This window comes from Sceloporus undulatus, chromosome 2 (assembly GCF_019175285.1).
Source record: "Sceloporus undulatus isolate JIND9_A2432 ecotype Alabama chromosome 2, SceUnd_v1.1, whole genome shotgun sequence".
In the NCBI taxonomy this organism is placed as follows: domain Eukaryota; kingdom Metazoa; phylum Chordata; class Lepidosauria; order Squamata; family Phrynosomatidae; genus Sceloporus; species Sceloporus undulatus.
In genome coordinates this window covers 275,890,476-275,904,471 of record NC_056523.1, presented here as the reverse complement: position 1 = coordinate 275,904,471, position 13,996 = coordinate 275,890,476, and the positions used below count along the sequence as shown (strand labels likewise).

Sequence of the window (13,996 nt, the reverse complement as noted above, 5' to 3'; positions counted from 1 at the left end):
GGCCAAAGGAATCTTACACTGCCCCAAGAAAGGTAGGGAAGAAGACAACTGCTCAAACAAGCTCCTAATGGTCCTTTCAGGAGCTGATGGCATGTGAGATGTGGAGTGCACTAACTCACTTTTATCTTCCTTTAGAGCCGAAAAATCTTAGCGTACAAAGAAGGAATACCAACTGAAGTGAAAATTGCTGAACATAAAGGTGCACTATTTTGCCTTATCAGTATATTACATCAGTAAACTGCACATTTTTCAGTGTTGCACAACAGAAAGGTTAAAGCAGAGAATGCCATTCCCACCACCTGGAGAGGAAGCTACTGGTTCCCAAGCAGCTAATCTTTGCAGTTCTTGGCTTTCAGGTCAGTCTTCAAAGTTTGAGGCACTATGAGAAGGAACAATCCCTCAGAAAATAAAGTCCCAGTAAAGGTAAAGCTATCCAATTAGCTTCTGTGGACTTTCTTTTGTGGGTGTGGTCTGAAGAGCCTAATTTTAATAGTTTGCAGACCCTTCAAATCATCTTTTCTTTTAAAAAAGAAATGATTAGATTTTTTAAAAAATGATAAAATTTATCAGTGTTACAGACAACAATACAATGGTCATAAAGGAAAAAAGAACAATATAAAGTATCCCACATAAAATAATCGTGTAATCTTCTTACTACCATATGAGAATAACTTTCAGTTACAGGACAAACATTGCAATTCCTGCATTTCCCTGAATCTATTTAGCATAATGAAAACATTCAGGAAGACAGATACTTACTATTAAGCAAGTCATAAATATTAAATACAATGAGACTGCGGTATCTGTGGGGGTTTGGTTCTATGACCCCCTAGACATACCCCACCCCCACCCCCAGATGCTTAAATCCTCTTCCTTTTTAAGGGCCCTTTAGCATTTCATATATGGTATAAGGACTTTAGCCTGTTTACCAGGTATAAAGACTCAACAGCTTACCTCAGCAGCCTATCCAAGTACAGTGTGCCAGCACCATGCGGATGCATTTTACGCAGCTTTAAGCTTAAGCGAAAGCTGCTTGGGGAGGGAAAACAATGGTGCGCGCTCCGCCACATGCACGAGCCCCATTATTTCCTATGAGGCTCGAGCATAGGCAGATTTTCCCTTACATGGGGGATCTGGAACGGATCCTTCGCGTAAGGAGAGGGCCCACTGTAGTACCAAGGCAGAAATGAAGGTGGTCCATGGCAACTTTGTGTGGCTGCCTGGTAGCCTTGCATGCATTCTTAATGTTGCCTCTCCTTGCCACAGGGCCACAGCCGAGCAAATGCATGAAGACTGCTTTCAGTGAAGGCACAGTTGCCAGGCAACCATGCAAAGACACCAGGCAAAGGCCATGCAACCAAGAGAAGGCACTGCTGCCAGGCAGGCATTGCAGCCAAGTTAAGACCTCTCCGGAGATTTATTTACTTATTTACAGTCCACAGTGGGTTAAATTCACAAAGCTAGAGCCTTCAGATAAGGGATGCCCACTGTATAGCACTATCTTCCTTTAGGCTATATTTTTACAGTGCGCCTGCGCCATACATGGGCACACTATACACGACTTTCAGCAAGGGAGCCTACAGGAGTGCCGGGGCACAAGCGGCGGCGCATCCCATTAAGCTTAATGGGGTGTGAGCCTGTGGCACGCTCGCACAGCCACGCCATACACGAGCCCCATTACTTTCAATGGGGCTCGAGCATATGTGGGGTTTTTTTTATGCGTGGGGGTCCGGAATGGATCCCCCGCGCATAAAAAGGGCGCACTGTATATGCTTGCAATTTTATAAAGTATATCTCCTCTGTATGAACATTTGGAAAATAATTTCTTAAATAACTGTAAAACAGGTGCAATGAGAATACTTCAGAAGATGTTTGCTTGTCAAGTACAGTGGGCCCTCTCCTTATGTGGGGGACCTGTTCCGGACCCCCCCCCCGCGTAAGGCGTATGCTCCCGCCCCATAGGAAACAATGGTGTGTGTGCATGCGGCGGCACACACATGCTGCCATTGTTTTTATCGTTGCGCGGCTTCCGCATAAGCAGGAAGCAGCATATAGTGCGCCTGCATATGGGCGCACTGTAATTTTAAAATAAACTGCCACACATAAAGCTCACCATCGTTTGGTCTCCTGATCCTTTTTCTTGTAGTTGTCCAGCTTCTTCATTCCTCTAACATTCTGCTGTTTCAGAGTATCTTCAGTTTCCCAAGTGTTATGGATGTGGGACCAACCTTTCCATTTAATCAAATACTGCACATCACTAGGTTCTTTTGATTTATCAAATCCTGCATTTGGATCTCCATCGGCTTCAACTGCATAAATAGTAGTTGTAGCACCAGTTGCTGAACGGAAGAGCATAACCCCAAGATCAGACAGGTACAACAGTAAATAATTTTGCCAAAACAGTATATATAATATAATATTTTACAAGACATGAAATAGCACGGGTCTTGGTACATCTGGGTGTCATTAAGGGCTTAATACAAAATACGTTAATTAAAGAAGTGATGGATTAAGGAAACATACCCAACTAAATTGCGCATATAAATGAATTAATTGGTTTGTCCTGTGTTGCTCTTGGATTGTGAAATACAGTCTCCTAACAAATGTAATCAGTTTCCCCTCTTACTACTTCCAGGAAAAGCATAAAGACCCATCTTCTTAAACTGGCCATGTAAAGTGTTTTGATAAACATTTTTTTTATTTAAATGGATATAATATTATTTTAAATTTATTTTTTTCAGAATGTTGTTCCCTTCCTCGAGCACTTTGTATTTAATAGAAAGTTAAGCTAAACATGTAATATATTTTTAAAGTTAACATCAAAGATGAGAGTAACATAAATGATATGCAGTAGTAAAAAATAACTTTTTAATTTAGTCACAAAGAGAGTCACACTCAAAATAGGGAAACATTTGATCAATTGTTAAAATATCAATTACTTCATAACGTAATTTTTAAAGAATTTCACACAAGATAATTTCACACAATAAGAAACACTTTGCAAATCTAAATTAAGGTCACCTCCTTTTCGTCCAATCCGGCTATCCATAAATTTTTCAATAGTTTCAAATTCATCTTCTTCAGGTTGTGGGACATCTTCTCCACAGACTTCCAGTAGATCATCTGAATCTGTCTTTGCTTCTTCTGCTTCTTTGTAACTAATATTTACAGTTGCCTGACGGCGAGATCCTCTTTTATCATAATCATCATCTGATGACGATGATGATTCAAGTTGTCTTTTTTTTTAGTCCTCCAATTTTCTTCCCACTTTTCTGTTTTATTCTTAAACATTAAGGAATAATAAAAAACATTCAAAACACTCCCAAGAAAATATCCCAGAATAAGTAAGAAATAAATTATGTGCAGAAATCTCTGGTCGGTCTTAATGTATGGATTTTTTCCAAACTTTGTGAAGAAGACCTCAGAAGCTGCTTCATAATTCTTGCACAGTTCACAGAAAATAGTAACCATTTTATAACACTTTGCTCAGACGGGTCAATTGCCCGCACTGGTACCAAGTAACCACAATAGCCCACTACCTTGTATTTGTCTCCCACAAATACAATTGCCCCCATATCCCCACACCCCAGTCAAAAGTATACATAAGGACCATTTCTACGTCAAAATTAGCCAACTCAGAAGCTAACAATCTGAGGGCAAGACAAATCTGGTGTTAATCTGATGTACAGAAGGCCCAATGAAATGAAAGGGAGCATTAGTCACAACTAACATAAATTCCACTGGTTTCAATGAATCTTATCTAGGTAAGACTGATATCAGATTTAGCTCATTAAGGCCACTAAGGTAAAAAAAAATGGTTCTGAGAAAGATATATATATATATATATATATATATATATATATATATATAGTCATGCCACAAGAAAAGATAATAAGTTAAGGCACAACTAGGGGTGAAGGAATCTCTGATCTCTGGAGACTATGCTATGCTGTTTTTCACTACACTTCTCAAGGGCAGAGAAGCAACTATAAAACCGGCTCCAGGCATGTTTGGTACACAGAAGCCATGAGCTAAAGAAAATCAGATCAGCAATTTTCCATCTTATTTAGCTGATCAGGTAATATATTTTGATTCAAAGCAATCTAAATGCTTGAGCCAGCTCCCATTCACAACAAAACCAGAAAAAAAGAGGGTCTATGTTGAAACTGGAAAATACCTATTCAGCCAAGCCTTTCATATTCTAAATACAACCCCCACCCATATAGAAAGAAGTTCACCTAGCATTCATATTTTATTTTTGATGAACATACATTTTACATTGTGAATTGTCACATACCTGCTTGGAGGCTTCCTGCTTTTAACTTTGATTTTTGGTTCATAGTCAGATTCACTCTCCTCACAACTACTTTTATCTCGGCTTTCTTCCAAATCAGAATCTGAAGCAGTTCCAGAGACAGATCCTGATCCAGACATTTGCCAGTCTTCACTACATAAAATCAAATTATAAGAAGAAATATTTGTACGTATAAATTTAGATCAATGAAAGAAGAATAATCTTACTGACAGACACAGTTAAGACATTCCAGTATCATGTTTTAAAAGAAGTGAAAGTCAACTTCTTAATACATTTTAGAAACAACAGCCTGGAACAAGATTAGTCAAAAATTTAAAGTAGAAGATGGAATATTTTTTTAAAATACTGTATCCAGTTTCATTTACAGAATATAGCTTTATTGAAATGAGCTGATATTTTTGGAATAAACAAACAAATTATGAAATATTTTAGCTAAGTCTATGGCCACGGGGTTGCATAGTATAACATGTAGAATATGAAGTCGAAGGCTTTCACAGCTGGCATCCATAGTTTTCTGTGGGTTTTTCAGGCTGTGTGGCCACATTCTGCAAGAATTTATTTCTGATGTTCCACCTACACCTCTGGCTGGCATTGCCAGGCGGGTTCTGAAGATGCCAGCCAGTTTCAGGTGAAACGTCAGAAATAAATTCTTCCAGAACATGGTTACACAGTCTGAAAAATCCACAGAAAGCTATATAACATGTAGAGTTATGCACTGATTGTGCAACATAACCCTTGTGTTGAGTAGTGACATTATGCAACTGAATGTGCAATAGAAAGAGTATACTGTTAATTTCAGCCAGGGCAGTCAAAGAATGCACACCAACCACTATGGCACCTCATGTAAAACTTTGTTTCTGGGACATACAAATGAATTCAGACACTATGCCCTGGACAGAAATATCCAACTACTTCTGTAGGGGAACTTACACTTGTATGACACCATCAGAATTCTGACCTATTCTACAGCTTTTCAAACACTAGGGGGGAGGAGGGGGCAAAGGAGATTGTTCAAAAGAAGCGGCCAGAGGCCCCTTCAACAGCAGTTGGGCAGAGACCTCAATGACTGCACAGTCTGCTCTGTGCAGATGCCCAGCCCTACAAAGCCCTCATTTCAGCCTCAGTCTGTACAGGACCTAAATTATTGATGTTAGTATTTTGTACATTAATCTTTTCCACTATAGCAGGTATCATCTTTAATGCAGTAGATTCATACATCAGATAAATTAAGTGGCAAAGAAATGAAATCCAGCTGTCAGTCCAGTCAGAGCAAGACCCAACAAATCAATTAAAACATGGTATGGCAACACTTAAGAAATTAAGAAATGGTTTTAAGCCAATGAATTCTACAAAACAATAATTTTAAAAAAAAAACTTTTGACTGAGGGACTGCTTAACAAAGCATCCACATTTTCCTATAATTCCTGCTGAATTTAATTAGTGTTAGAGTCATGCACAGATGCACTTATTATTCTGGCCAAAGGGGATGAACTTGACTTCCTACTTCTATTGAACACCAGATCCCCCCTCCCCCTTAAACTTGGAAAAGGAGGCATTAGGTTATTCCCAAAATTCAACTGGTCTCTGGAAGCAGCCTGAACACCTCAGAAGCACATCATAAATGGAGTCATCCAAAGGATAATCTCTTAAAATAAGGAACCTCCAAACTAAAGTAAAGCCTAAGTGCAGAATGAATTCTTGCCTTCAACCCAAGTTTGGGAGAAGAGCTAGGATTATTCCCTTTTGCAGTGCAAATCAGAAGCACTCCCATGCATTCAAGAGTGCAATGTAATTGCATAAACCAGTGATTACCAAACTTTGGTAATGCAGATGTTTTGGACTTCAGCTCCCAGAATTCCTGACAATTGGCTAAGTTATTTGGGGCTTCTGGGAGGATCAAAGTTTGGCAATCACTGGTGTAGACAATCCACTTCCCTTCCCCTTAGCTTCAAGCTTAGAAGGAGATAACATTTTCTGATACATTTCTGAAATATTTTTAGTGCATAAAATATAGCATAAGATACATTATCCTACAATTTTCCAAGCATGGATGGCGAAATAAGAATTTTAGCTATCTGCCAAAGCCAGCCTAAATTTATGAAGGCTGTCAATGTCAGTTCTACTTAAGTACTCACTAAAAGCCAAGGTGTACTAATAAGTCTTATTAATTTCAATGAGTCTACTCTACTTATCTCTAACATTAGATTTAGTCCTTACCATTCCTGGAATCCTGCACAGAAAGAAAGTAACAATGAATTATTTTTGATATTTTAATTTTCTGAAATGGGGTAGTTTTTAGCCAATTATATTTTTAATGCTGTTGTGACTGCCTAAGTAGGTACTACTGATGAAAAATAAAATCTATGATACAAAATAAAAATATTATTTTAAAATGTTTAATGTCTAATATCTCACTCTTTATGCTTCTTTCTCTTGATTTCATTGGATGAGTCATCTGCAGAGTCTTCACTACTTGATGAGTCCTGCATACAATGGCAAAATATATTCATTCTTTTACATTGCAATATAATTTCAGCATCAAAGTTCACCCTCATTTATTAAATGGTATTTATAATAAAAGAAAAGCAATACACAAAAGTTTTGATGTGAAATTAATAAGAATATCCTAATTACACCACAAACAAATATAACAATAGGAAATAATAGATATGTAAAATGCAATCTACACTGTAGATTTGAAAAAGTATATCCTATTCAGCAAATCAAAGAATCAACTTGAGATAGCTGTACCACATGCCAAAAACAATTGTTTACTTAGGATGAAAGTTCAATAGTTAAATTTTATAATACGAAATTGTCCTAGAACAAGGTTAAGGAACCGTGTGCTTCTAGCCAGCATGGCCAATAGTCAGTCATGATGGAAATTTGAATTCAACAATAAAAGGGTTTCTATCCCTACCACTGGCAATCTTAGAAGAAACTGAAGTTATATTTAAGCAAACACAGCAACCATATACATGTCTCACTCAGAAATAAGTCCTAATAACTTCAATTACATTTATTCCTAGATATGTAAATAATTTCAGCCTTAATGGATAACATAAACAAATTAATATTTAATCCAATTCTGTACACTTCTAATGAAAACAAAGAGAATCTGACAATTTGAAAACATATACAGGGTAGTTGTGTTGGCCCATATAGCAAAGTCTAATAACATCCAAAATCCACCAAACAGTGATTCCTTTATTGTACCAACCAAAATGCACAATATACATATTGGAGACTTTATGCTTTTGCATCAGGAAAACTAATACATGTATACAATGGATAACAAAGTTTTCCTGATGCAACAGCATGAAGGCTTTTTGAGAAATTCAGTGCTCTTTGCCTAACAAAGAGCCATTTTAAATGCACTTTTCAAAAACCTAACTATCTAAAAATACAAATTCCAAAATACCTGAGGGAGGCATTTCCTTGAGCTAGTTTTGATCAGCTTGACACAATGGTAAGATATGGTAGATTTAATGGTATTCCTTACGATGAGTGAACTTGTAATTGTGGAAACCAAGAGATTGAAGATTTAGCTCATATTCTTTTCAAGTGTAATTTGTACCAACAGGAAAGAGACCAGTATCTTGGTTCCTATATCAAACAATCAATGTTCTGGGATACCCATGTTAGAACTTCTTACCTCATGAGTGGTCAAGATTCAAAAATATCTATTATCACAGCTCGGTTTCTATGTAAAGCAATACAGTTGAGAGCTAGATATGTGGGGACAATTGGAGTCAACTGTAGAGGTGATGAGGAATTTTGATGTGTAACTGATGTTCAATCTTTTGTTTTATGTACTATCATTTTAAAGACGTATTTTCCCCCTCTCGATTTTACCTATTTTTGTATTTTGAATCTTTTATATAGATTTTTATAATCAAGTTTTATAATTTTGTTTCATTTATGGTTTTTTTACTTAATTTGTTTGGTATTCACATAGTATCTGTACGGTATTTTATTCATATTTTAGATTTATTATATTTAGCTTTTTCTAATTTCTATAGAATTTTTATAGTGTGTTTTATCTGCTTTTGTGTTATTTTGATATGGCCTAAGGGCTAATCAATAAACATTGATTGATTAGTTTGCCTAACAAAGGGATCTGTGGCCTCACAAAGGATGGAGACATACTGGATTGCAAAGGAAATATCTTTTTGAGCTGCAAACTGAAGTTAAATTCTTCATTGTGGTCTCTGTGAATCACACAAATGGGTTATTCTGCACCTGCACAGATAGATTCAGAACCCTGATCCAGTCCATTGCTGAAGACAGACACTGGTTTAGGACCAGAACAGCCACCTTGGATTGAGTTGGGAAGGAGTAGTAGTTGAGTGTCATCTGCATATTGATGACACCGCAGCCCAAAGGGGGCCTCTGCACCAGAAGCAGGTTGCTCTGAGACTTCCGCTAGTACTGATACAGTAATTAAGTTGGGTGAGGTAAAGGAAAAACAAAGTGTAAACACTGCTCGGAGTCAGAGGGATCACCATCCCACCACCACAGTTCCTCTAAGAAGCATTGCACCTCAGTCCCCTCACACACCGATGGGCGACCCCAGGAAGAAGCAGTGCTCCTTGGACTCAGGACATGATCCGAAACAGATGACCACTCAAAGAACTACAGTTACAGGTAAGCAACCTGTTCTTTCCTGCACTTTGAGAATCTCCCAGTAACCACATGGTCTGAAGGAGGAAGGGCCAGCCTGCATGAATAATCCCTCCATATCATCTGAACTGAGAGCAACAACAAAATACATGCCTATGACTAACATCTTCCATTTTTTTCTCCTGTATGGTTTTTAACACTTTTGCTGATGAAGAAGCCAGTGGAGCTTCGAAAACTTGCAACATGTGTACTGTGCATTTTGGTTGGCCCAATAAAGTTATCACTATTTGGTGGATTTTGGATGTTGGATTTTGATGAAGTTGAAAGTATTTTAACAGGTAAAGTGAGAAACAATGTGATAGTATGTTCACAGGGCATGGGGTATTTTAAAAGATAGCCACTGAAGGCTTGCTCTCTTATTAAAATGAGTGAGAAGCTGGAGTGCTAAAATTGTGTGTGCAGATCCTAGGTTTCTGTGAGATGAAAAGTGTGATCCACACATCATTTCTGTTTAACATTCCTGTACAGAAAGTAAATTACAATTTTGTGGCTAAACTGTGTAATCTTATAAGAAACTATATTGGTCCCCAAAAGGAAAACAGGTGGCCATGTATACAATGGATAACTGATCTGAGGTATCTGGAGAGAATTTGACACCGTGTGTGTGTGTGTGTGTGTGTGTGTGTGTGTGTGTGTGTAGGCTACTAAAACAAAAAGAAATCCAGTGAGTACATGCAAAACATTCATGAATTAATTATTCACCTCTTCTGAGCCACTATTTGAGGATGCTGCTTTTGACTGCTGTTGCTGCTGCTGCTTCCTAAGCATTGCAGATCTTTGTACAGCCAGAATACTTGGGTTTGATTTCCAAAACTGAAGTGGAATTAAAAGAAAAATATTACACAGCCACACAAAACAATTTAATAAACATATAAGTAGTAATTTCTTAAGTAGTAATTTGTCCTATGTTGTTAGAATGTTAATCTAATAACTGCTCCAAAGTAAACACACACAGAATGACATACATTTACTTTCCTTCCATTCACAACAGATAAGGAATCCTCCAATTTTAATCCTGAAAAAATTTAGTCTTGCATTTTGCAAAGACTGCCTTAAACAGTTGTAGTAGCATGGAGATTCTACACTGCAAGACCTAAAGCAAACCTAGATTTCAAAGCCACATTTATTTAAAAAATTAAATACTCCCTTTCATCATGGGATCTTGGAGAAGGTCACGACAATCCAGAAACAAGTACAGTTTATAAAACAACAAAACAACTGTTACAGTCAAACCACTATTATCCAATAGCCTGCTAAAAAAGCACTTTCATTGGGGTATAATAAACCATTTCAATCCTAGTGGCTTCAATTCCTGAACCTAGATTAAAATCTGCCAGGATACTCAGCATCCTTCAAGTAGGTCTGCAACTGAACAAGTGGCTAACTTCTTGAAAATAGAGTGGTGGCAGAAAAGTATGCCTTCTTCAACAACACACAGTAGGCATAAATAAGCACTATTATTATGCTTGGTTGAACTCATGATAATGGCCAGCCTTCACCCACCCTCTTATTTATTCATTTTTCAAAGCTCATCAATACACTGGAAAGCCAAATTAGATCTGCAACATCAGAGTGGATACACAGGAGCAGGCTCTTCCCCCAAAAAACTAGGCTTTGCTGTTGCTTGGCAAGATTTGTTGAGAAGTATTTGCCTTGCCTTCATCCGAGGTTGAGAGAATGTGACTTGCCCAAGGTCACCCAATGAGATTCCATGGCTGAGCTGGGATTTTGAACCCTGGTCTCCAAAGTCATAGTCCAATGCTCAAACCAGTACACTACCCTGGCTCTCTTAATACACTGACATAAAAAAAAACTTCCATCAGCTTCCAGCTAAGATCCTCAAGTGGCCTACAAAGACACAATTCAATAGAATATTAAATTAAATTAACAATTTGAACAGCTCTCTTGAACATCATAGAAAACCAAGTGTGAAATTCTTTTCTTCTGTTAATTACTTCTATTCTCCCTCATTTAAAAAAAAAAACCATTAAATAACCTCTAAGTACTACTTCCAAAATATAAATGCTGTAATTTTCTTTTGCAAACATAAAGAAAAATATTTATGCTGAACTACATAATAAGTCTAAACTCCTGTTCTACAAAAAACAAAACCCTAAAATTAACTGATTTCCTTTCCTTTCTGTTGGTGAAATGTAACTTGCAACTCTTGCCACAGATGCTCAAATGGACTGAGGTATAGGCTTTAGCTGAGCCATTCTGAGACATTAAGATTTTTAAACTACTCCAGTGTTTTGCTGACTGTGTGTTTACCATAACAGTCTTTCTGGTTACAGTCCTAGGTCCCTTGCAAACTGAAATAGGTTTTCCTCTAGAATCATCTTGGCTTCATCCACGTTTCCCTCCATTTCTCAGTCCTTGCTGACGAAAATCATTCCTACAATATGATGCTCACCATGGGAATGGTATTCTCAGGGAAATGAGCAGTTGGCTTTATGCCACGCAGTGCTTTGCAACAAATCCCCAAAGTTCAGTTTGATTTCACCAGAGCAGAGACACTTTCCTCACATACCCGTTGTGTTTCCCATTAGCCTTTTTATAAACTTCAAATGGGCTTTGATATGTGTTGTCTCTGCAATGGCTTTCTTCCAGCTATTCTAAACTAAGCTTTTTGCAGCATCCGGATGAGAACTGTCCAATGGCCAGTTTCTCCTGCCTCACCTGCACTTCATTCCAGTTCTTTCAAAGTTAACAACATCCTATTGGTTGCTTCTCTAATGAATGCGCTCCTAACACAACCACTGAGTTTAGCTGGACAGCCTTCTCTAGTGAGAGGCAGCTGAAATATATTCTATCCATTTTGTTACAATGGATTTAGCAGTGCTCCAGAGAAATGTTCATTGTTCAGATTATTTTTAAGACCCCAACTGTGTACAAGTTTATCTGGTCTTGTCTGACAGTTCCATGGTCTTCTTGAAGGTCTTGGTGCTCTTTAACAAACTCGAATGAGCATAATCTGACATCATCCAGCACTGCAATTTCACACAGCTGTATTCCATTCATCATCAGAGCTTATTCAGGCATTACAAGCAAAAAGGTTTAATGCTTTTCAGTTAATATGTAACAGTTTCATGAATCAAATCTGTGGATGCAGAATCCGTGGATATGGAGGGCCAACTGCAGCTCTTTATGTAAGATATAAATTCTAAAACCAATCATGCTTCAACATGCAGTAGTACTATGAGAAGACTGAACTTTACGCTGGCAAAAAAATATACTTGGATAGTAAGCCTGTCAAGACCATGTTGCACCCTGGTCTGGAAAATGACATGGATATGGCCACTAGGTGGAACTGGAGCAGAGGTTATTACAGTTCAAGTGGCAGGTGCATGAGTAAGCATTTGCATCATGGGAAGTCTGATGCAACATGTACAGTTGGTGAAGCCAGCCAGCAGTGCATCATGGGCAGCATTCTGATGCAACTGCTGGTTGCATACTGGGTATGAAACCAGCCAGGTTTCATTGGTGGCATGGCTGTCACATGACTTCCAAGAAGACCACCTATCTAAGGGAGAAGGTGACTATCTCCATTGTTGGGTTGTTGTGGTCAGTGGTTGGTGAAGCACTTTGTTAGTTTGTATAGCTGTGAGTATTCAAGACGGCTGTCTGATATTCTGTGCAATCTTTGGCGGGTTATAAACTGCCTCTTTGAGGCGGTCTGCCGCCGCTGCCGTTTGCTCCGTGTGGGAGCCGCAGCAGCCACACTGCGTGGCTCCCGCATGGACCGAAAAAGAAGCTCCAAAATGGAGCTTCTTTAAGCGGCGCCTCTGTGATGTCGCGAGGCGCCAGGGGCGCATTTGCGACGTCACAGACGCCGCGACACGTTCGGACGCACAGCATCCGATGCGTAAAGATGGCGCCGGCCGTGTGGAACGGCCGGCGCCATATTGTACGGACAGAGTCCATATTACAGCCAGGGGCGTCTAGAAGAGACGCCCCTTTTTTAAAATGGGACGTCCTGTGGACATCCCAAGTGGCGGTTTGTAACCCGCCTTTGTAAATATCTTGGCAGCAAAGATTAAAAGCCCTCGTGCTGAGTGAAGTCTCGCTATCTGGAGATTCATTTCTTCAAGCTGGGAGCTCACGGGAGGAAATTTCTTGTGCAGCTCAGAGCCTTGACTCTTCACATAGACCTTCTTCTAGGTGTCCTGCCTGCATGCATCAACCCTGCCTGTGTGCCCCAACAAAGCCCACCCACCCATAACTTGCTGCCCCCTTCAAAATATTCACATTAAATGAACTGAAACTGATTCCAGTTTCTGAAACTGATTCCAGTTTGAATGAATGCACAAATTACCTGGAATTGTGGAACGTGTGTACATCCTTACATTACACTTATATTCCACTCACTATTCAAAATACCACAACTGCAAACTGTTTTCTTGCAGCATTACATGTTGTTGTTGTTAGCTGCCCTTGAGTTGGTTCCAACTCATGGTGACCCCGTGGATGACACATCTCCAAGAATCCCCATCCTCCACTGCTTTGCCCAGATCCTGCAAACCCTTGTCTATAACCCTGCTGATCAAGTCTATCCATATGGTTTGTAGTCTTCCTATATTTCTTCTACCCTCTACCTTTCCTAGCATTGTTGTTTTTTCTAGCGATCCGTGCCTTCTCATTATGTGGCCAAAATACGATAGTCTCAACTTGATCATCTTAATTTCCAAGGAGAGTTCTGGTTTGACCTGTTTAAGAACCCATTTATTTGTCTTCTTGGCTGTCCGTGGTATGCTAAGTCTTCTCCAGCACCACAACTCAGATGAGTTGATTTTCTTTCTGTCTGCTTCCTTCACTGTCCCGCTCTCGCATCCATACATGTTGACTGAGAATACAATGACCTGAAACACACTGACTTTAATGCTCAGTTGTATGTCTTTCTCTTTCCCAATTCTTTCATAGCTGCCCTTCCCATTCAGAGTCTTCTCCTTATTTCTGGACTACAGCCTCAATTCGGATCAATGTTTGAACCTAGTTATG

The 13,996-nt window shown here is 38.9% G+C and overlaps 1 protein-coding gene across 1 annotated transcript in view; it reads right to left on the bottom strand.

Annotated features, from left to right (window-relative positions):
- Nucleotides 1-13,996, bottom strand: part of CHD1 (chromodomain helicase DNA binding protein 1) — an 86,985-nt gene that overhangs the window by 46,807 nt on the left and 26,182 nt on the right. The window contains 6 exon segments of the mRNA XM_042451460.1: nucleotides 2,114-2,339; nucleotides 3,022-3,267; nucleotides 3,407-3,420; nucleotides 4,298-4,447; nucleotides 6,731-6,798; nucleotides 9,701-9,811. Of these exon segments, the coding sequence (XP_042307394.1) occupies nucleotides 2,114-2,339; nucleotides 3,022-3,267; nucleotides 3,407-3,420; nucleotides 4,298-4,447; nucleotides 6,731-6,798; nucleotides 9,701-9,811 (815 nt within the window).